The sequence below is a fragment of the Cheilinus undulatus genome, linkage group 12 (genome assembly GCF_018320785.1).
Source record: "Cheilinus undulatus linkage group 12, ASM1832078v1, whole genome shotgun sequence".
Lineage (NCBI taxonomy): Eukaryota > Metazoa > Chordata > Actinopteri > Labriformes > Labridae > Cheilinus > Cheilinus undulatus.
In genome coordinates this window covers 35,717,299-35,741,985 of record NC_054876.1, presented here as the reverse complement: position 1 = coordinate 35,741,985, position 24,687 = coordinate 35,717,299, and the positions used below count along the sequence as shown (strand labels likewise).

General features: G+C 39.2%; 1 protein-coding gene across 3 annotated transcripts in view; it reads left to right on the top strand.

Annotated features, from left to right (window-relative positions):
- zbtb20 (zinc finger and BTB domain containing 20) overlaps nucleotides 1-24,038 on the top strand; it is a 41,545-nt gene extending 17,507 nt beyond the window's left edge. For 2 of the 3 annotated variants that reach the window (XM_041801296.1, XM_041801298.1), the window contains 3 exons: nucleotides 7,945-8,089; nucleotides 9,285-10,823; nucleotides 12,556-24,038. In XM_041801296.1, coding sequence (XP_041657230.1) covers nucleotides 9,305-10,823; nucleotides 12,556-13,091 — 2,055 coding nt within the window. In that variant the 5' untranslated portion in view covers nucleotides 7,945-8,089; nucleotides 9,285-9,304 and the 3' untranslated portion in view covers nucleotides 13,092-24,038. The remainder of the gene's footprint in view (nucleotides 1-7,944; nucleotides 8,090-9,284; nucleotides 10,824-12,555) is intronic. The other variant, XM_041801297.1, reaches the window with a different exon arrangement.
- Nucleotides 24,039-24,687: the final 649 nt, after the last annotated feature.

Here is a 24,687-nt window from a genome sequence, read left to right as displayed (position 1 = left end):
TGCATAGTTGTGTATATAAATACAGAGGCATTAATGATACCTATCAAATGATGTTATATATATTTACATGTGCTTTACCAATGCACCATATATCTGACGATATTTACAACCAGTTCCTTGGCTATACAAATTGCCTGTATCAGCTGTAAATACTGGCCATGCAATCAAATACATTAGAGGACTTTTAGGCTGGACCTACAGAGCTACTTCAGCTGACGTCTTTTTCTTTATTCATCGTCATTCCTTACGCTTTAAAGTGTGTTTTAAGGGTTGGACTTTCTTAATTTGTTCATCCTCAGACTTTATACTGTGTGTTTTAAGGATCAGGGCTGGGCAATAAATTGAAATTTTGTTTAAATCGCAATACGGCTTGCTGCCAGTTTCAAATTGCAGTAGGTGGAATATTTCTTCAACTGGAAATGTGTGTCAAAATACCAGTTTAAACTGTTTTATTGTAGCAGAGATGTTGTACCATACACATCATGCAATCTTTGAAGTGTAATTTCTAGTTCAGAATAGTTTACAAAAGTCTTACTTCATTTTTGCATGTTTTTCTTAATCAAACTGAGTGACACAAAATGATTCCTCCAACACAGTAATTCACATCACATTTGTAGTATGAGTCAAAATAGTCTGAATTATATCTTATTTTCAAAACACTTAAACCCTGATTTAATTTATCTAATACTGTGTTGGTACATGAGATGAAGAACTTAGGAAATAATTGCGTAATAAATCCCAATCAGAATGTTGGAGGAAAAAATCGCATTTCGATTATTTTCCTAAATCATTTAGCCCTAGTAAGGACTGAAGAAATAGTTCTGAGCTATGTTTAAATATCGATATTATGTATTGGTATAGGCTGAGATTAATTTGTGAATATTGGCAAATCAGAAATTGGCCAAATCCAATATCATTCATCCCTAAAAAATGTAGCTCAGACTTAAACTTCAGTCCTTAAAAAAGCTTTAGAAATTTATGGGATGTACAAAGACAAAAACTTCAGTTGACTTAAGTCTGTTGGTCCAGCCTAAATATATTAAATATATTTTCAGACCATATAGGCCGATATTTACATATGATATAGGCCGATATGTACAAACGATATTGGCCAATATCTTCAGACCTTATAGGCCGATATTTACAGACGATTTAGGCTGATATTTACAGATGATTTAGGCTGATATTTACAGACCATATAGGCCAACATTTACAGACCCTATAGGCCGATATTTACAGACCATATAGGCCGATATTTATAGATGATATAGGCCACAGAGGATATGGGCGGATATATACAGATGATATAGGCCAATATTTTAAGACCATGCAGGCCAATATTTAAAACTGATATAGGCCTGATATGTACAGATGATATCAGCCGATATGTAGAGATGATATGGGCAGATATGTACAGAGGATATAGGCTGATATTTACAGCTGATATAGGCCGATGTTTACGGACCATACAGGCCAATATTTACAGAGGATATAGACCAATTTTTATCAGCGATATAGGCCAATATTTTCAGACCATATAGGCCTATATTTACAGATGATATAGGCTGATATTTTATAGATGATATAGACCTATATTTTCAGATGATATTGGCTGATATTTTATAGATGATATAGGGCATATATTTACAGATAGTAAAGGCCGATATTGACAGATGATTAAGGTCGATACTTACAGCTTTTACATTAGTTGTAACTGTCAGAAATGTTCACACTTGCAGATACTGGTTATCATTTTTTTGAGCTTATACCAGATCAGGAATATTGTGCATCCCTGTGTAAATGAATTGATAATGCTTTATATTTAATGAGTAAGACATTTTAAAGTGTTTCCTGTGAACCCTTTATTGTGCTACAAATTCCAAAGACAAAAATGCATCTTTAGATGGCCATAGTTACTTTTGATTGCAGTATAACTACCAGGAATTGACCTTTTTTAAGGTATTGTGCTGTTTCACCACATCCACATATATCTGTGAGTGTGAGAACGTGCTTTCTCCAGTCCTGATAGTGTGAGCCTTAAAAAGGTTTATGTTAGCACTTGTTTCTTGAGCTAAATATTACACATGTGTGGCTTCAGTCTATTTGGTCTCTATAGTGACAAACATAGTATCAGCTAACTTAAATATATTCAGAGTCTGTGCTGTTCTCTATGTGATAATAAGTACTACGTGCTTCTAGCAGAGGTCCCACACTATCGTGTCATAACTCAGCACAAAGCATCTTTGTTCTGGTTTATCTCCCAAGGACATAAAATGAGGAGACACTTTGTTTTCTGTCACAGATATAAAGGTGCTGCAGCCCTACTATACCACACAGCCCACTTGTTGAGATCATGGCTGCTTATACTGTACAGCGTCCAGACATCGAGGCATATGAGAGTGTTTAATATTCTGCCAAACAGAATCAATTAACTGGCCCTTTATCATGATACAGTGCTAATAGACAGAGCAGTCCTATACGAGCGTCTATGTAGGTTCATGAAGATCTCTTGATGGCCCGCCAGGTCGATTTTTGGAGAGGCGAAACGTCCTTGACATGTGTAGTAGCAGTGGAGAGGCAGTTGCTGTGGACACTTGTGCCTAAATGATCTCTCTTGAATTTAGCATTATCTGCTTCGGGGGTTAGAGGTGTTTTTGGAGACTATCACATGAGTAGTCAGATGGTTCTTTATGGTCAAATGCTCATTAACAAAACCACAGCCATTTGCCAAAAACGGAGACATTTCTTGAAAGCATCCCTTCCATTTGCCAAAGCGAGATACTGGCTTATAAATTTAATGGCTGCAAGCCCACAATAGCTGTTTGTTTTCACCCTCTTTGCTTTTATTTTAGAGAAACTTCATAAAATACAGTGTGATAGCTCAAAATCTTGACTGTTTGTTTGGACTTGGCCTGGAAAAAAAAGTATATGAGAAGTAGATTATCCTCCCATCTGTAAAAGGACAAAGAGTCTGCTCAGGATAACGGGTGGTGGTGGTGGTGGGTGTGTTTTTGACAGAAAATGACGAAGTTGAACAAGCTGTCCTGTCAAAAAAAAGACTTTGAACTGTCCTTTACTTGTGTAATGGTATTGTAGTGTGCGCTGTTATTTGTTTGCTTGAGGAATTTATTTAAAAGCCGCACATCCTGTCATATTTGAATGGCTTTCTGTTGGACTGAATGTCTTATCACATTGATCTGATGTGATATTTGAGACGTTTCAGAGGCAAAGAAACCAAGCAGGAATAGTCAGACTAGATTTAAGAGACTTTATGAGGTTAATAATAGATCCAGATGGTCTGTGATGCAAATAAATGCATACAGTTATCACAAATAAAAGTCAGCAAAACTTGACAGTAAGTTTATTTTATAGCTACATGATGCTTGGAGAAAGAACAGAGCTTCACAGCTGAGAGAAGGGTGTTTTTGTGAATCCAAGAAACACTATTTTACAGTGTTAGCACATTTTGAACTGTCCCTTTTGGCCAGCTTGAGATTGAAACTGTAGTTGTGAAAGAAGAATCGCTCACCCGGCGTCTGTGTTGTAGGTGAAGAGCTGGTTCAAAGTCCAGGATGGCATTTCATGTCATCAATGTAAGGGAAAACACTCAGACTACATGTAATTGTAGTTATCACACATTTGAGAGAGATTTCATTGGTGATGTTATGTTACACGGTACATTTTTCAGTTTAAGGAGAAGGAGAAAAAAATGTTGTGTGAAAATCTTGGCACAACTTGTCAACAGCCTACGTTTGCTTGTCGATGATTTTCAAGGACTGCCATAAAGACAAATCAATTAAATCTTGAGTCTGCGAGGTGTTTTCTGCCGCGTGTTTGGAAGTGTGCGAGATTTAGGTGCATTTGTTAGCACACCTGTTAACTGCTGCACAACGTTATGGACCAACACTCAAATATGATGAAAGATCAGTGCTTTATATTACTCCCATTTGAATCAGACTCCTCAGTGTTGTTGTGCAGGGAGGAAATACTCAGTTAATTTTTAATTGCACTGATCGAAGAAAACCAGGACAAAACAGCATCAGACGAAGTCTGATTTAATATTTTTGTGCTTTCCATTAAAGTTTGAGGTGTTGATTGTGAGTGTGTGCAGTCACAGTTATCACACATCACATCAACACTTGATTTAGGCCTTAAACTCCCTAGTGTGCTTACTACACGTTTACATTGTGTACTTAATTACATTAGATCCTGTATCAAACCATACTATTAAAGCATAATTCCTGCTAGTTTATATGCTAATGCACTTTCTTCTAAAAGGGATGATTGAAATTAATAATTACAACGTCGGACAGTGATTGTTAAAGCTGTGGAGCTTTCAAACAAACTCATAAATTACTATTAATTAGGTGTAACGAAAAAACACACTTGATAAGTGCAGATCTGGAGCGGATTGGTGGAGATGCTGTAAGCGCATGCATGGACAAGCTTTTCATAATGCCCCGTGGCCCTTTTGTCTCCACATTTAAATGTACCAGGGGCCTTGAATATATGCTTGTAGTGTGTGTTGTAAGCACTATTTGCATATTCAAGATGTATATTATTCACATGGCTGATACTGCTCCTTTCATAAGCATGCCTCTTATGTCTGCTCTCAACCCCCCCTCCCCCATCCCCACCATTTTAACCCCCCTCCCATTAACTAATGTCCAATTCAGTGCAGCATATTTCATCGGCCTTGTCACCTAATATAGGCGGCTGATTAACCTGGAGTCTGGCTGGTGAAGTTGCAACCCTCCTCTCGTCTTTCTCCCTCTCTGTCTTAATTTTTTTGCCCCCTCCCCTATTCCTACTCCTACCCCTCCTCCTTCTCCCTCTCTCCCCCACCCCTCCTACCCCCTCCTCTGTCTTTGTTGTGGCGGCAGCAGCAGCAGAGCATGCATTGCATTGGCGGTCTGAAGCATTGTGTCTGATTTCCAGCAGACAAACTGACCTCTGGGGATTTATTGACAGCAAACTCCACAGAGGCAGACACAGAGCTGGGAGCATGGAGGGAGGCAGCCGGAGAGGGGCGGGGCGGGGGGGTGGGGGGGTGGGGGGGTGGCGGCAGCATGGGGGGGTTGTTGGGGAAGGGAGGAAGGGGGGGGTTACAGACACACAGACAGTAGTGAGACAGACAGATTGAAGAAAAGACAAGGGGAGAGTTTGATGAAACAGGAAACAGGTAAAGATGCAGAGAGAGAAAGAGATCAATACGAGGAGGGAAAAATACACACCTCGAGTTTGGTTTAATTCAGAAAATTTCTTTTTTTTGCGGCGGAGCGTTTGGAAGTGAAAGAAAATGGCCGCCTCCTACAAGGATCTAATTAATTTTGAAGGATCATCAGCCCCTTTAGTCCAAGGCAGGGTACAGGAGGGAGGGAGGGAGGGGAGGGGAGGGAGACAGACCCCTGGGCTGATTAGAATTCACTGCAGGTAGGCACTGGCTGCTGCTCACCCACTGTGTCACGGCTAAAATGGAATCACTGTTGTGAGTGGCAGTCTGGGCAACTGAAGCCTGCTTCCCTTGGCCTGCTCCTTTGTTGCCAGCATTCACCTCACTTTACCCCTCGGGCAGGTGGATTTACATGTCTGGATGGGCAAAGGGGGAAACCAGAGAGGGAACATATATGTGCTGTCTAAAAAAAGGCCCATGGCAGTAACATCTTAAGCTAGAGAAGGGAAAAGACTGAATATTTGCCACTGTCATGGATTCAAGTATTTTGGCTCAGGCTTTAAAATTTTGGCATTTTTGTTCGTTTTCACTTCGACTTAGAGAATTCTGAATTATTTCAGCCACAGTTGTAGCTTTCAGCAGTGCAGTTAGAAGCTTCTGGTTAGCTCTAGTTTTATAAGTTAAATTGAGATCCATACTAAATGTTTAGAGGGTGTTTTTTGGTGTTGTAGGAGAGCTTCCAAGCTTAAAGAGAAGGCTTCAGATTGATTTTAGATTAAGGATACTCTACAACATTTTTCCACCATTACCAAAACTGGAAAGCTAACCAGCATGTGCTTGAGTGCCAAAGAATGATCCGCCTCAGTAGCGAGTGATCACCCTCTCCTCGTGCTAAACACGCCGTTACTTGCCTTTATCAAATCGTCAAATTTCTTCGTTGAGGGACGTTTCAAGAGCGAGCACATGTCTCAGTGCTCGCTCTACTTCTCAAAGTGAGGCCTGTGGACGCAGAGCTCACTGATTACAATTTAACCCCTCCACTCTGCTTTCTTTTTTTTCTCATTTCACAGATACTCTGCTCCTCCACGCTGAATTATACACACAACATTTCGGAGACATATTTATGGTCTAATATTTATCGTTTTTCTCCCGTAGTACAGCAGATGGTCCTGCTTCTGTGGAAAAAATAAGGAGGTCACATGCTTAAAATCATATTGTTTCCATCTGTAGATTTTACCTTGGTGTCTCAAAGTGGGAGGTGTGTTTTGCTCAAGTGTTTTATATTTGTGAAAGAATGACATGTGTCAACAATAACGTGCAGGTCTGGTCAAATCCAAGCACAGCTCTTTTCCAAGATACTGGTTTTTTAGACAGAGCACTGGGTGTGCGGGTTGCAGCCAGCGTGAAAACTACTGAACATTTTTAACTCTCAGCTAAAATTTAACATTCCAGATTTCTTTTAATATTTCAAATATTTTGAGTCTTTTAGAGCTGTATCGGTTGAAGTACTTGAGGGGACTGTGGCCTCTGTGGGATTAATAAGAGAGACATTGTGAGGGCATTTTGGATTGGTTCAATGCATTTTTTCGTTCTGCCTGACCTTAAATGTCACCATGAGGCTCGGCCTTACATGCAGCCTGTTCCTGATTATTTAGTGTCATTTTTTAGCATCAAACTTTTGCATACTATTGTGCGAACTGTAAAGGACCTCTCATGTAAGGCTCTCATCAAAGCAGCTCATCACATGCTCCACGTTGTTGAATGCCTTTCTTGTGTTTTTTCAATAGAAGCCTTGTGTGTTTAAATGTTACTTTTTTCCATTATTCACCGTTTGTGTTGACTTTTGTTTTATTTGATTTGTGGGACTGAAATATAAAACAGGAGTAAATGTGTCCACTCGCAAAACACTCTGGTAATACCTGCTGTTAGAATTATACGGAAATTTCCAAGGAATTTATTTTGCTTTTCCTCCGAAAGGTGTGGCTTTGTTGCCCATTGGCTCACATATCTCCTGAGAGAGAATGCCAACATTATCTTCATTCTTGATTTGTAATTGTTGGTCATAAGCACGCAGGAGCGTCCTTTTGTCATGCTTTGAAAACTCTTTTCACATCTGTTGCTGCGTGTTATAGAGAGATGTTTGTGTGAGCTCAGGGTTCATTAAAGGAGTGGCGAAGCCATAAGTAGCACCATGGTGGTTATTTCTGGATTAAACAAAGGGAACAACAGGATTTATCTTTCTAGCACTTTTTCGACACATTCATGATCTTCTCAGCCAGCAGCCCTGAAGCATACACTCTTTTACCTCATTATAAACATAGCTCTATTACTAACTGGATGTTTTTGGGCATCAGACAGTTAACAGTTCCACCCATGTCTTTACTACAAGTCTCTGTCTTTGGACTCCAGCCGAACTTCATCAGTACGAAGGTTAAAAGTCAGGCATTGATGCCTTAAGACACGCAAGGATCAGCAAATACTGTTTCAAAACAAATGAATGACAAGATTGTTGATTAGAGTGTGCCAATGCTCAAAGAAAAAAACGACGCTGCCTCGCCCTGTCAGCAAGTTCAAAGTCAGAGGCAGGGTTTTGGTGAAAAGTGAATCATCTGGTATCTTAATACTGGCTGGTACTTCAGCAGAGAAAAACATCGTGGGACAAATGTTTTACATGACAGAAAGAAGGAAAAAAATATTGTATTTTTTTTAAGTACAGGTATTAAGATTTTGTTCCTTTCTCCCTCTCCCTCTTCCTGCAAATGCTGTGGCAGAGCAGCACATGATTTGGACAGAGAGGACTGACAGCATTGCCTAGCACCCGGCCTCTGATCAGCCATCTCCACCAGCAAACTGAAGCTTGACCCACACTTCATCACCAGCCACACAAGCATCTTCGGAACAAAACGTCATCTAACTGTAAGTAAAGAGCTGAATATGCTAACGCTTTTACTCTGTATAATTCTTTCACTGTGGCATGGCTTTGTTTTGTGTACAGCTCTTATTTCTATTTAAATTTGCTGTATAACATCACTCTGAATTATGAAGAATTTTTCCATATGATTTAATTTTATACAATCACTTAAGTTACTTGTCAGACCAGCATGCTTTCCCAAATGTATACTTTTAGTCACTGTCTGACATGCTGCAAGCAAATTATCTACATTTTCAGTATAATTTGTACAGTTTCTGATGCCAAAATAAAAACTCTTAAGTGCTGTGTTTAATAACCATTTAATAAGCTCAACAGCTTTACTTAAATTATCCTCAAGATGGTTTAAATTCAAAAGAAATTACTTTTACAGCAATCTTCAAACCCCTCAATTAGCATAATTTCAACAGTAACTACCCATCTATTTTCCTCTAGATTTTAATTTCATTTAACGCCTAACTTGGAAGAAAAGCACACGCAGTAATCTTACACACTGATCAGCCGGGTCACATCTATTCCAAGGATAGTTAGGAAGCGCCATCAGAGTGAACACATGGCTAACAAAAGAGGCCTGTTTGTCCTTCAAGACCAGTGCACCACCTACTGGCGGGTGGAGGAACTTGTAGAGAGCACAGCGTAGGGGGGAAGTTGTACAGTAATCATTAGGAGGGAACCATGTTAATTGTCTTTCACCATGGCAATGTGGAATTTTTAAACCAGGATCAGGAGACAAATTTAGCTCCAGCATTGAGATGATTTGATTCACATCCAAATAACACGAGGCTGAGCCGAAGAAAAATAATGAAAAGAATAACTATATTTGTGTTATTGTTTTAGGGATCCTCAAATCAAGTCTTAAATCTCTTTTATAATAAGAATCACTTTTTCTAATTGCATATTTTAGTTTATTGCAGTGCTGGGACATGGTTTTCTTCTCTAATATGAGGAAAGGCTGTTTCCTTGCATTGAAGAAATTTGCCTTTTTACAGGGTGATTTTGTATCCTATGAGACTGAATGTCACTGTTATATTAATTCTGATATACCAGTAATACAGTTTACTAATAATATAAGTATTTTGTAGCTCTGTATTGGGGAAAAATTCATATTTTTCTCACATATTGGTGTGTTAAAACCAGTTACTGCCTCTGAGTGAGGTTTTAAACATTGCTTCCTAATTTCAGGTGACATCAGTTGCAAGGGGATGACCGAGCGCATTCATAACATCAATCTTCACAACTTCAGCAATTCTGTACTTGAGACCCTCAATGAGCAGCGCAACCGTGGGCACTTCTGTGACGTGACTGTTCGGATCCATGGAAGTATGCTGCGTGCTCACCGCTGCGTGCTGGCTGCTGGAAGCCCCTTCTTTCAGGACAAGCTGCTCTTGGGCTACAGCGACATTGAGATCCCTTCTGTGGTCTCGGTGCAATCCATCCAAAAGCTGATTGACTTTATGTACAGTGGGATCTTGCGGGTGTCTCAGTCAGAGGCTTTGCAGATCCTCACTGCTGCCAGCATTCTACAGATTAAGACCGTCATCGATGAGTGCACCCGCATCGTGTCCCAAAATGTGGGCCTGGCCGGGCCAGGGGGGTTTCCTGTCATACCAGGAGACTCTGGTCAGGAAACACCCCGCGGCACGCCAGAGTCAGGCACCTCCGGGCCCAGCAGTGACGCAGAGTCAGGTTATATGCAAGCAACATCACAGCAAAGCATGGATCGTGCATACACATCACTGTACTCCTACCCTGGCCTCTCGCTACAGAACGGCACCCGCGAGCGCCCTTTGTATATAAACCCTCTGACGTCAAACTACGACGCCACCCTTGGCACTCAGAAGGACCAGCAATCCCAAGATCCACCCTGGATGAACCGCATCCAGGAGAGATCTCAGCAGGTCGACCGCTTCATCTCCACAGCAGAGTCCACTCACTGCCGCAAGCAACCCCGACCGTCACGCATCCAGACGGGAGGGATGCACATAAAGCAGGAGGCCGAAGACGAGTACAGCTGCTATGATAATTTGGGGGACTGCCAAGACGACGCCGACCAGACTGAGGGTGTAGAGAGCGAGTCCAAGGTGGAAAGTTTTGACTCAGGAGTGAGCTCCTCCATTAGCACTGAGCCAGATGCTATGGAGCAGCAGCCGTTCCTGATGGGCTTTAGCAGAGAGGGGGGCGGGGAAGGGCAGCAAGGTGAAGGAGGAGGTCCTGTGCATATAGAGGTCAACGACTCGTCCCCGGAGCAAGTGCAAGACACGGAGGACGGGGACACATCCCACAGCACTAGTGACAGTAGCATGATGCAGCCCCTGCCAAACTCAGTCATGTCCCAGTCCCTGCCGAGTGCCCCGCACTACATGCGCCAGGCAGAATCACACACCAGCAACCTGAGGATGCCGCTCACCGTGACCAGCAACTCCCAAGTGATGGGCACTGCTGGAAGCTCCTTCCTGCCCACACTCTTTCCTACACAGCCGGCAAGAGACACCAAGCCTTTCCTTTACCTTCCTGGCCAGCAGCAGCCCCAGTTTGTGGCAGTGCCGCCCCCCACAATGCCATCATTCCCCAACCCCATATCGGTACAGCAAGCGGCAACACAGCAGCAACAGGCTGCAGGAGGGCTCGGACCCGGGGAGAAGAAGCCGTATGAATGCACTCTCTGCAGTAAAACCTTTACTGCTAAACAGAACTACGTCAAACACATGTTTGTTCATACTGGTGAGTCTGAGTGGCTTATGAGTGATTAAGACTGTCTTTCAGTTTCATGATTATGACACCCATAGTTAAAGTAGGGAGGAACTGGTGCTTGTAGTTGCAAAGATGATTAGGGCTATAACACAGAAGTTTATCTATATCAGGGGTGAGCAATTGGCAGACCAGGGGCCACATGAGGCCCTTCACCTCACTTGATGTGGCCCCCCAAGTACATTTAAGATATCAGTAAAAAATAAACATAGAGAAAACATGACAACATCTACCATAAAAACATGAAAAAGAAACATTTCCCCTATAATCTTTGATTACTTGTATTTGTTAGGTTCTTTGAGACAAATTTCTATGCATCACTGAAGCACTTGTAAAAAAATAAATATGCTATAAAGTATATTAAATTGACAAGCACCTGTCATATTCACTGCATTGAAAATGCAGGTTTAAATTGATTTAATTCTGTGTTTATATCATTGAATTTGCCATTTCTATTAGCACTTGAGTTCCTAAACAATGAATGGTATTACATTACATTGTGAATATCAGACAATCTGTAACAATTTGGCCCTTTGGCACTGATAATAAAATTAATGTGGCCCTCATGGTAACCAAAGTTGCCCATCCCTGGTCTATATCAGGTTTCTAGGTCAGGTCTTTTTTTTCCATTTTAAGTTACTTCTGGTGTCAATAGATTGCTCATACAGTCCATTACAACAGTCTTGGTTTGCAGAAATCATCATCATATCATTCTTATGTTTTTTCTTCGTTTAAAAATGTCCCTCAACAGCTTGATAGATGAGATTAAATATATCTTTACCCTCAACCGCAATGCAGGATGAGGTTAAGAAATATTCATAACTAATGAAGAAAATTCCTACAAATTGCTTTGCATAATTCACACCTCAAAATAGCTTAAAAAGGCAATGAACACATCAATATTATTACATACCACACATGTGCAGCTCAGGTGAAGTGTCATTAGCTTCAATCAAAAAGCTGTCAGAGATGAAAGAGACTCTGAAGTACAAATACGAGTAATATATATGAGCTAGCTCAGCCTTGCTGATCTTGAACTGACCCTGAGTTCTGACCTTCCTTTGGAGCAGGTCAACAAAAAACATATGAATTGCTGGCTTTTTTAAATCAAAGCAGGTAGAGACAGATAGACTCAGTCACTGCTTTAGAAAGCAGCTAATACTGAGGGCTTGCATAATGCAGGTTCCTTTTTTGCTGTGGTGTCAGTCTCTCACTCCACTTATATTATTAGAAACTTGAGATTTTTAACATTTAATAGTTGAAAATGTCAGCAGAGGCAGTTATAAAAAAACGTGTTTTATCCACCAAAAGATGCTTACATTGTTTGAGATGTTAAAATGATGGGACTTTGCATCATTGTAGAATATTTTTCCATCTAAGCTCCACTGTCATGCCATCACAGAACTGTTAAATATTCATAAAACCTTAATTGTGCAGTTTTGTTACAGTTTTGTAATAACTGCATCAGAGCTACATTATATGAAAGCTTTCCTCACAGAGCTGTAGCATATTGTAGCTTCTAGTGGAGCCAACATCATAACAGAGCTAACACAGGCTTAAATAATTCTAGCCCCAGGTTTGTTCCTGTACTAGAAAAGTAACAGTGCTGGCTTCAGGCATCTAATGCTACTGCACACATTCTTCTATATTTTTAAAACCTAATTCTCAAAATGTTTCTTCTCCTTTTTTATGCATGAACATCCAGGTGAGAAGCCTCATCAGTGCAGCATCTGCTGGCGCTCATTCTCCCTGAAGGATTACTTAATCAAACACATGGTGACACACACAGGGGTGCGGGCCTACCAGTGCAGCATCTGCAACAAGCGCTTCACCCAGAAGAGTTCCCTCAACGTCCACATGCGGCTGCACCGTGGAGAGAAGTCCTATGAGTGCTACATCTGCAAGAAGAAGTTCTCACACAAGACCCTGCTGGAGCGGCATATGGCCCTGCACAGCACGGGCAGCGCCATCACAGGGCTGTCAGGGAGCGCCGGCACCCCAGGCCCTGTCTCCATTCCCATGCCGATGGCCGTCCCAGAGCCAGGTGCCGGTGTGGTGGCCCTCGCCATGCCCGTGAGCGGAGGTGCTGGAGTAGGGGCCGGGGTTGGAACAGGAGTGGGTGTAGCTGCAGAAGCAAGCTGCCAAGAAGGGACCACCTATGTGTGCTCCGTCTGCCCTGCCAAGTTCGACCAAATGGAGCACTTCAATGACCACATGCGAATGCATGTCTCCGATGGATAAGTACTAATCGATAAACTCCTTTCAAAAAGAATGACAAATAAATGGCACTAGATTTTCCTTTTCTTGTTTTGAGGTATGAAGAGTAATGAGTATAGACACTGGCACATTAAGTTTCCCAAAAAAGTTTTTTTTTCTGTTATTCTAAAAGAAAAAAAAGATGGTGGCCTTAAGGCTTAGTAGTTTGATATTGATCTACTGGATGGATCCTAACTACAGGCCTCTAAATGTATGCTTTCCTAAAATACTGATTTATGTGTTGAACACTACCGAAAGGCCTACGAAAGAAACACATACACACAAACACACCTTTAGTGTAGATCTGTCTGAATGATTCTACATGTGCTTATACGTGTGAGCGTTTGTGTTTATGCATGTCTGTCTTATTTCCGTGTGTTTGTGCGTCTGTGTGAGTGTGTGTATGTGTGTGTGTACATTGCCATGAAGAATAAATCATGGCAGTTGTGAACCCATTCTGACCAGTTTGGAAACTATAGATGTCCAAGCTTACTGTGGTATAATTAACAACAATAACAAAAAAAGTCATCTGGGGTGGGGCTACATATTCCCTCTAAAAATACTGACGGTCACAAGATTGCCTTCTTCTATCAAATAAAAACGGAGAGTAGTTAATTTGATGGTGGGTTTTATTTATTCCTATGGTGTAAAGGGGTTCTAATGCAGCTGTTGTCAAGGTACCAATTTCAATCATTGAACTGAAATGTAACTTCCTGTCACACTGAGACTGGGATGAGCATTTCTCTTATGTTTTGTAATTGCTGTCCATGCATTTTGATGCCTCAGTTTACTAAATTTGGGTGTGTTGATGAGCCAGTATTTGAGCAAAAACATGTTTCTTTTTTTCTGAAGTTTGGAGTTTAACTAATTTGCATACACTGCCACTAATATTTTAAACGACTGTTAAGGCTTGTAGACCTCTTCCATTTCAAAACATGAGAAAAAAAGAAAGATTCTTTTGCTGATGGTTTGTTTTTTAAAGCCTTTCACATTCACAGTTATGGCAGGCTGGCATATGCGACTACTAAACTCTCTCCTTCATAATTGCTGCTCTTCAACTTGCACCTGACTGTTATGGGAGGTTGATTTAAAAAAAAAAGGATTTGTCACTTTAAATATTGTAATTATTAAGTAGCCGACATGGTCAGATATGAAATTGATAATCACACTCTAAAGCCTGGTCAGGGGGTGTATAGGCTGAAACAGTGTTAAAGAGGGAGGGATTTTATTTGAATCAAATTTGAATTGGAAATAAATGCCATCCTCATCCTAAACCCCCTGTACACTCTGTTTAATAACGTTGCAAAGCTATTTGAGCACATCGGAGCTAAATGCATTACTCTTTATGTGTTTGCCCTCCCTCAAGGCTCAAATGGCATGCAACGCTTTGAAAGGAAACACAGCTTCAAAAGTAACAAAAAATAAATAAAACAGTAGCTCCATTGAATCACACTGTTTCCTGATAATACCACACTTTCAAACGGACTTTCTACACAATATGAAACATTCCTGATTTTTCTAAACACAATCTAGACACAGCATGTACAGAATAGATTTTGGAATCTAGTGTGAGCAAGTTGTCCTCCATACATCACTTCACTTAAGGCTCATTTCTAATATTTTTGGATTGTTTTGTAATTGCTTTCTACTCTAAAATAGGACACACACACACATACACACATGCAACTGCCTGCAACTGCAATCCTGAAGGATTTGCTCGCGTCTGAGCAAAAACTTTCGTAGTTGTATCGTTAAAAGAATAACTGCATATGGCGGTCTTCAGATGACACGCTGTAGATTAAAAAAAAAGTGCTACTTTGCACATTTTCTTAAAATGCCTGTGCTTAATATTTAATCATTTTCCTTAAACAAACTTCTATAATTTCTGTTATTCAGTTTCAAAGGAAAAAAAAACATTTTTTAAAATCTTGATAAGTGGACTGCATTATTTTCTTGCATATATGTTGCACTGCTTAAACCAATAAGTGCACTACTGTTAACAGAGATATTATAGTTTTAGAAAAGAGTTTTTTTTTTTAATCTAACATTTGGTTGTAGAGTTCACATGTAATAGAATAGCTTTGTTTCAATTTATTCATTAAGTAAATCAGCGGTTCTTGGCTTTTGTTCTTGCTTGCAGTTACCTACAGTATATTCTTGTGCCGTGTTAATGCAAGCATTTATTTTTATTTAAAAATGTACCATTATGTGTGCTCATCTATGTTTTAAAACCTTTGAGTTCATTCTTTTCTGGAGTCAGTTCCCTATAAAAGTCATTCGATTGCATTTCTTTTGAAACAAAGGAGAATATCCAAGCCAAACAACATTAACAGTGAAACAACAACAGTAATAATACACGTCGGCGGAGGTTTGAATAATAACTATTATTATATGATTAATAATAATAATACATTTATAGTGTGTGCGTGTGTAACATAAATGATATGTGTCCTAGAACAACGTTGTGTGGGTTTAAAGGTGTGGGGAGGTGAGGGAATGCAGCTTCTTTGATATCTGTGCGTCAGTTGTACACAGTCGTGTCCCTTTCCTTAGTGTTTGTGCGTCAGTGAGTGTTTGTGTGTTTGATATCTCGCCTAATCAAGCTGTTGATAAGTGGAATATCTGAACTGTAGGGCTTCCTTTGCAATATGCAACGCAGGTACTATGAGAAGCAGCTCTCCAATCCAAACCTTTTGGGCTAATAAAGCACCCGTGGCGTTTGTTCTGAGATCTGACTCGAGGCCACGTTGACACTGCTGACGTCAGTGCTTGACTTTGAGGAGATCTGTCCAGCATTTGGATGCTTAAATTTCTTTTAACGGCTACTAAAGTACAGATCCTTATGAGTCAGCTGAAGGGGAGTGTGTATTTTTCCCCCAGCTGGGTAGAAACTCTTGACCACACACGTATAAAAGGTTTGTCCGCAGTAAAAGTAGCACATTATTAAACATTTGATTGGGCCTGTGTCCTATGGTGTGCATATAAGCCTAAACTGTATGGTTCCTGTTTGTAGCTGTTGTTGCCAGGATGGCAATATTGCTGCATGCTAGTGCTATATTTGTCTCTACACAGCACGTGGAGGGTAATCTCATGCCTTAACAGACAATGCACTAAAAAGAATATGTAAGCAACTGCCGAGATCTCTTTTCCAACAGTACTGCCACACATACGGCACACAGCTCATTGTGTTGGTGTTTGTTGTCTGTTCAGTACCGAGTTAAACACTGCCAATCTAACATCATCACTTCTTTGAAAGCAGAGGCAGAGATGTTGATCGAGTCGTTTCGGTGTAATGTTTGTATTCAGTGATCTAGCATTCCTTCATGGCACCTAAATTTTACATATTTTGTGTAAACACATATATCAAATGCACTATTGACTGTAGCTAGATGAGTACAACCAGCTTTGTGGTATCATTGGTCTAAATAGTAGGTTAAGTAGCTCGATGTTGGTTTTTTGAAACATTTGATTTCAGAATTACACTATCAGTCGTTTCTCTATCTTTTTATTTTTTGGAATAACAAAAGTAGCCAATCTCAACGTTATCTGGATGAGGGCTAATAACTCGTCCCATTGTCAGTTGACTTCTTGTATCATAAGGTGTTTGATAGCAGACCGGGCTCAGAAGAGGGAAGATTCTTCTCTCCAGTGTGTCATTTACGTGCTTTAGCATACCCAGGCTTTTTTCCCCCCTGTTGCATTAGCATCACATGCTCTTCACTGTTCATAGTTATATATTCCTTATACTGCTTCAGCTACTTGTGGTGGTGCTTAATTCTCTTTTCTCTCTCAGTGTTGCAGAAAGTCAGTTTAAAACTTGTTGAAAAGTCGCAACATTATCCAGAAAATAAGTCCTTCTCTCAATCGTGCTTCTTCTAGTTGTTAGTTTAAGAAAAAAAAGTCTAGACTTTATGTTTGCAAAGTGTTCGCATATTTTCCAGAACAAAACATATGAAAACGTAGATAATAGCCTTGAGCCTGCAGCTGTTTGTATTGTGTTTCAAATATATTACTGTTCATGTTTTGTTTATCTTAGCATAGAGACACAGGGTCTACAGTACATTGTTGTCCTTCTTGCAGTATGTTTAATTCATTGTTATACTTCTTTATTTCAGGCTTCCTCCTGCTTTTTTGTTATGGTGATCATAGTGCTGTTGTTTATACATACATTGCTTCACGCAACTGGATAACGCATAGTCAGTTATTAAAGTCATATTTCACATTGTACTATATATACGCTTTGCATTGAGATGAAAACAAGGAAATGGAGAAATAGTAATGGTGAGGGTCATGTCGAGTAAGGAACAGGTTCATTTTATTCTGATACGCATGCGTCTGTCTCCCTGTTTGTCTTTCAGTCCGTCTCCACACATTCAAAGTCAGATTGTTTTTATTTAAAGCTTGAAGAAAGTCACAAAGTTAAGAGTAGAGTACAGAAAACACCAGTCAGATAATACTTTACTGCATCTCTGGCCTTCTACAGTACACATAAGAGTGAAATATCTTAAAAATATACAATATATATATTTAAATATCACCATCCTCAGAAAACATTCTCAGATAGTTTGATAAAGACAGCTAGAGTATACGGAAACCTTGAGGGATATAGGGAATACGCCTATCAAGTGCCTATCAGTACATACAGCAACTATACAGAATATTCATAGTTTTTCTCTCCTACATTGCACAGATACAGTATATACACAATGGTCTATAAGAAATATACTATTTATACTATTACTGCAAAGACCTGCTGGTTGTGAGTGCATCCTAAGAGAACCCTTTAAAAAGCGTCTATCATATACAGTTAAAGCTACATCCGTGAGTTTTATTTTTTAATGTACATCTATACAGCTCGGAGGATTCAAAGATGTAAAATGCAATCACGTTTGAAATATATTCGTAGGTTTAGTGGGTTGTATAAAATTGTCTTTAAGGTTGCTCTCTTTCATTGCTGTTTTGCATTTTTTCAACATGCTACATGCAAACAAGCCATATGCTGTACTGTACTGTACTGTACTTTGGAGGGAAAAGGGGCAGTGGTGCTTTATGAACAGCAGAGGGAGCCACATTCACCAGAAAAAAGGTGGAGTTAGTATGCCATAATGTCAAATGTTTGGATTTTTCTTTAATCTTATTGGAAATAAGTTCCATTTTTTATTTTAACATGAAATAACATGCATAATCTAACTTCCTACCATGGTGGTTCCCTCTATTGACACTCACTGTAAATGAATAATAAAGTCGTTGCTGGCTGCTTGATTTGGCAGCTGCTTTAATGGTGCTCTACAAAGTACACCATGTTTCTTTGACCCTGATAACAGTCTCTGCCCATTTTCCCTACAATGGTCATTAAACTTTTATCTTATCTGACCACCTTTTTGCTTACGTACAGCTTTAAATACTGGTAAAGGGCAAGCAATGAGCAACCTTAAAAAAGAAAACTGGTCACTGAATGTTACACAGACGTATATTTATAACTACCTGGAGGCACATTGAGATTAAAAAAATGTGGCAAAGTCTTTAAGTGTCTGGTTTAAAAATTTAAAGTAAGAGATAATAGAGTAGAATAAAATCCGATAATCAAGTTTCAGGACGAGTGGCTGCGAGATAAAAGGTTTTGGGATGGCTGATTATTCGGTCCCCTGTGGACTCATTACCACAGTTTTCTCTCTAACCTTCCCCAGCCTAGTTACTGTGCCAAATTTAGGGGTAAAAAAAAGACACTTTTTAAATTATACCCCTATTGTTAAATTTGATGTGAGAACAAAGCAAAAAAGGAACATTAAAATAATCGTTTTATGTAGGAGATATCCTGTAACGCCTATAACATTAACATAATATAATAAAACAAAACATATGTCACAACCAGGGCAAGTGATTGCTTTTATTTTGAATCTTTAAATCCTCCATCAAACATAGTATTCAGTTAAATAGGAGAAAACAGCTATGATTAAGCTATGGAAAGTGCACATTTTGAAGGCCTAGTTTTCATTACATTTAAAGTTAAAATGAAGCATTAATGTTATAGGCAATGTGATATAGCTAGTCCCTGTCATCCAACTGTCACACACAAACAGCATCTGTTCAGATCTTTCAGTCAAACATGCAGACTCTGTTTTGATTTTTGAGCTTACACACACACATACACAGAAGCAGCTGTTCAGATTTTAAAGTACAACACAGCTAAGCTAAGCTAAAACCACATCTAGATTATATTATTTCTCTCTCTAACATGCAGTTCTTACACTACCCTGATGAGGTTTTAATGGAACCGTCTTCATCAGGAATCCATCAGTGCACATGAAGCATGCAGTCCGGTCCACACGGCCCCTTCCTGCACGTTGGGGGGGCTTTGTTTTTGATGGAGCACAAACTATGTTTTGAGTGTCCCCTGATAGCACGCTTTCTTTATCGTTTTTTAATCACTATTGTTAGGAGACTGAGGCTCTGAAGACTAAACATCAAGCCTCTTTGTGTTCTGTAGTCTCTTTTTCAGCGTAATCCTGCTGAATGAGATGATTAGTTAGAAAGTGTGCAGCAGTGTGACTAAAATAAAGCATTCCTGTTCACGTCCGGAGCATTCCAACTCCTCGTCTGGCACTCGTTTTGCACACTTAACTAACCTGACATTAAGTAGGATTTCCAGCGCTTCATCCTTTTGGATATTTGATTATGTAGTAGCAGAAAAACGCCCATCACATCAGAGTTAAATTAGATTTATACTTCCCTCCTTTTAATTCAGATTTCAACATGGTTTTATAGACAGCATGCACTATGCTAACACTGTAGGTCTCTTTTTTTATAGTGCAGAGATAAAAAAAAAAAAAAAAAAGAACGTCGGTCACCGTCTCAGCCAGCATGTTTCTGCCATAACAAACTGGTATCACTGTAATGTTCCTAAAGGGGCTGCTGGTGGTCAATTTGAAACACGGGGGCCATGCTAATCATTAGAGGTGAAATAAACTAAACTTTACTAGACAATGTTTGTGTTTGCAAACCAAAGAAGGGTTAAGATAATTTATCTTTTCTATGTGTGTGGGGTTCCTGCCATTGGGCTTAGATTGCTACTTGTGTTTTTTAGTTTCTTCTTCTCATTGCAGGGTGCTTGTGAAAATGCATCTGTGTGTTTTTGTCTCTCGATCGGTTGTTCATAGTTTTGTGGGTTTTTGTTAATTTTAGACCAAAATAGACTTTTTTTTTTATAAGAAATGCAACAAAATATAAAAATAAAAGTGGACACAGTAGCTGTGATGTAAACTATCACATGACAACATGTTTAAGATTGTAAATGTTGCATCTCACAAAACATCATACTCAGTAATCATCAGTTATGTCTTCTATACACACAACAAATCAGTGTAAACCTGTTCACCTTCACACATTACATCTCAGTGAGTTTTTCTTTTCTTGCCGTTTTCTTCACATATTGGCATGTTTGATATTTTTTAAGGCTGTCCCTGAATACTAATCCGACATTGTGACCTAGAGTACATTAGCCATTTATACTTGAGATGGACCAAGATGTTAAGTTTGCACATATTTGTAGGTTGTTTATTAAGCCAAAAAAAAGAGGAAAGAGGGTAACGATATGTTCAGCAGTTTCAAAGAGGTTTTCAAAAGTCTTTCACTGAAAACACAAAGCATCAGAGCCAGGCATCAGCACATGATGAAAAAAAATCCAAACCAAACTGTAACATGGGATTAAATATCACTGATAACAAGATGATATATTTTTCTAATAAAAGCGCATCATCTGGACGCAGAATGTAGAACATTTGGCATAATTTGACAATATTTTATTACTGTAAAAGGCAAATCTGCTGTATTATTTTCATCCTTTGTGTTCAAAAGAAGAAATTGAATTACTGTAATGCGGGCGATGTTTTGTACCTGAAGTGAAGACACAATTTACTCTAACATTGACAGTACAAATCAGACATTACGTGTGTCCTAATCAAAGCAGCTTAGGTTTTGTTTTGTCATCTGGCGTTCAGGCTTTTTGCTGCCATATCTTGTATGTAGATGCTTTTTGTAAACATGCACTTGAGTTGAACTATGAGATGTGCTTATAAATATGTGTATATTTTGTTAGGCTTCTATTTTTGTTGGCCTACGTTGGCTTGATATTTTATTATTTCCCTTAAAAACTTCTATATAGTTCTGAACATGGCAGAAGTGGAGCTGTTGTAGTAAAGGTAGTTAACATCACAACTAAGCAACCCTGAAATATATGCTGCAGTAATGTGTTTGTTTTTGATAATTTATGCTCCAAGTTGGTTTGTATTTTATTATTATTATTATTATTATTATTATTATTATTGTTATGAAACAAGCTTGTTTGAAATGTATTGACTGCTGTTTTGAAATAGGGGATAAAGTTTTTCTTTTTTTTTTAAATGTATGTGCAAGGACGTTTTTATAATATGATTTGTCAAACACTGGACTGGAGTGAGTTTTTCAACATTTCCAAGTTGAGAGATGTATTTGACAGACATAACTGCACAGACGACACCCGTTAGCACAGATATGAGCTGACACAAAAAAAAAAGAAAGAGAAAGCACATCCTCCCAGCTGTACAGGGGAGGGTGACTTAAAAATGGCTGCCATCCCTCTGCTTCAAAATAGGAGTAAGAAGATCAGACATTTCCTTCATGCTGGGTTATTGAATTGATTGGGTGATGGGTTATCTATGATAGGAAATATTTATTAGGGGTCTCCCTCCAAATAGTTGCGTGGCAACCAGTGGTGACGGATGCTTTTTTTTCTGAGAAAAATAGTCAGAAAAGTCGTAAAGGGATACCACTTGACAGCTATCCAGTTGTGAAAATCAGCTGGTGTGTTTGTGCTATGGTCGAGCAGACATGACAGTCAAGTCTCATGACACCAACCACCACTTCTCAAACCAGAAAAGAGATTTGCACTAGACTTATTTTGGTCGTCTTCTATCAAAAAGCAATATAATTCACTCAACACATTTTTCAACCATAGTATGTGATGGTAGTCTCTCACCATGGCAATGCTGCGTAGCTGGTGACTTGTTTTTCAGTTGTTTTTGTATTTAAAGGTACAGAATCAGTCACCTTTTTAAATGCACATGACATCCACACTTTGTTGTTTTTCCTTTTATTTCCCAGCAGTACCCCGAGTATTAGTGTCCAGATTTGGGGGCATTAAAACTGTTGTTTCCTCTTGTGATTGTTTTGGACAAATCAAGCAGCTCTTACAGATCAGAACAGTGAGAGATGGGATTTTAAGGGAAGGAATTCATTTATTTTCCCCACCAGTCATGACATATTTAAAGATTAAACAGAAAAAAAAATCCCAGCTGTCACACCTTTCCCCTTAAAAATTCTCTTCTCAGCGTATTTGGTCACCTTTTTGGGGGAATATTACATTTAAAAAAATGCTTTAAAAAATGCACCTTTGTGTGGTTTAAACACAGCATCATTGGCCACGTACGTACCTAAAAATGTGTCACACTTCATCCTTCTCAACAAGGTCATCCACAGCAGCAGAATGAGTGACCTTTTAAGTTTTTTCAATGGATACTTGTAAAGAAAAAAATCCAATAATTCACAAACAGCATCATTTTATCTGGATGTAGTAGCTTTTCCTGTTTTTCACCGCTTTGTGGTGTTGTTGAAAGATGTTGCGGTTTGTCTAAATATGTTGCGTGTTAGAGGAAGCATAAGTATGTGCCTTCTTGTAATCTCCTTGGTGAGCTTGTTATTATTGAGAAGCTGAAGCCAGCCAATTGTGTTTGCACTAAAACCAAATTGCTTTTGTGATGTAGACTATTTAAGCAAGCTTGTTGCGTCACTTTAACCGTACAGTATGCATGAGGGTGAAATTGGTAAGTCTAGGGCTAGAGCTCTCATCTGTTGACCTGTAAACCAGTGCAGCTTAGAGGATCTTGTGAATATATCTTGGCTTAGTTTCGCATTCAGTTTTTTCAATTCCATCTCCTTATTCATCCAGTTTGTCACAATTTCAACAGTTAAAAACAAAAAAAAAAGAGAAAAAAAGCAAATAACACATACCATGAATACAATACAGCTTTTACTTTCACATGCCACAGTTTGAACGAGTTACACATCTGCAGTAGAGATCTTCATTTCTCTGAATCCATGGGAATGCATGAGTATACGAGGTCGCCTCGAGACTTTTGGTCAAGTTAATTTAGGTTGTTTTTTTATTTTGAAAATCTGTATTTATTACATATTTTGTTGACATCTGAGAAAGGCCTACATGCTTTGAGTCTTACGAATGCACCTTATTCATGTCAGTCCATGTGGGGGAAAGAAAAAAAAAGAGGCTGGCAATGTAATATCTGATTTAGCACCTTACTACACAGCATGTTTTCACTTTATGCCAGTTTAGCTATTCTTCCATATGTATGATTTCAAAACGAAAAATCTCATATTTTGTGAAATTGTTTCATGGGATGTGCCAAAGTTTGGAGGCGATCTCACAAGTGTTGATGCTTTTTTTCTTTTCCTCCTTCAGTTATAGCAATGGTATGTCAAAACTTTCCTATAACAGTGTGTGGAATCAATTTATCTCAGCAAACAGTATCATTACTTGCCATTTTACAATAAGCCCTGTATTTCACATATATTTACCAGTGATGTGTATTTGTTATTATAAAGAAAATAGCCGTAAAAGCTTCATTATGTTACATAATATTGTGACTTTTTTCGAAAAACTGTGAAGACTTATCTTGCATATACTTTATACAGAAGTATTAAGCCTTAATACAAAAGACTAAAAAAAGTGTGGAAGAATAAACTGATTGTTGCTAAGTAAGGATGATTTTTGTAAATGTTACCAGCACTTTTTTTGTAATTTTCACTCTCTGAGGTATTGTACAAGTTCAAGCTGTTTGTGAAGTTTGATTATGAAGGAATAAAAACTAGTACTTTCCTGTACTTCACAGAAAGTCTTGTTGCTGTTTTATTTTTCTGCTCACTCCCTCTGTCTCTCTCTTGAGGGTTTCTCATGAATATACTGCCCAGAAATACATACAAAAAGTAACTTTTGACTCTAAAAGGGTAAAGTTGTTGCAGTGTGACTTCCATGCATGACCTTTCACATAACTGCACTGCCAGAACCAACAAATGGACATCCAGTGAATGCATAAAAACACACAAACATGGAGAGTTATTCTTGGAGCGAGCACAATCAAACAAATGAGCTGTATAAGCTAAAATTAAGCCCATAAATAATATTAGCCTGCTCATGTGTTGGGTCCAAATACAGTTGGATTTGGTTCCGCAGATCCTGAACAACAGGCTGGATCTTATCCCAGAATGCACTGGGCAGAAGGCAGGAAACACCCGGGATGAGCTGCCAGTCCATTACAAATCTAACGAGGATTAATAAACAATCGCTGTCATACTTCACTTCACACCTACTGTACAGGCGACTCAGAAGTGAAAACCTCTTCACTCACTCACTTGAGTGTGTGGGCCGTGGGAGGGAGACCATGCAGCCAGCATGTAAACTCTGCACACAAATCAGGAACCAAAGTGGGCTTTACAGAAACACACACAGAGTACAGCAGGATTTTTATACTCT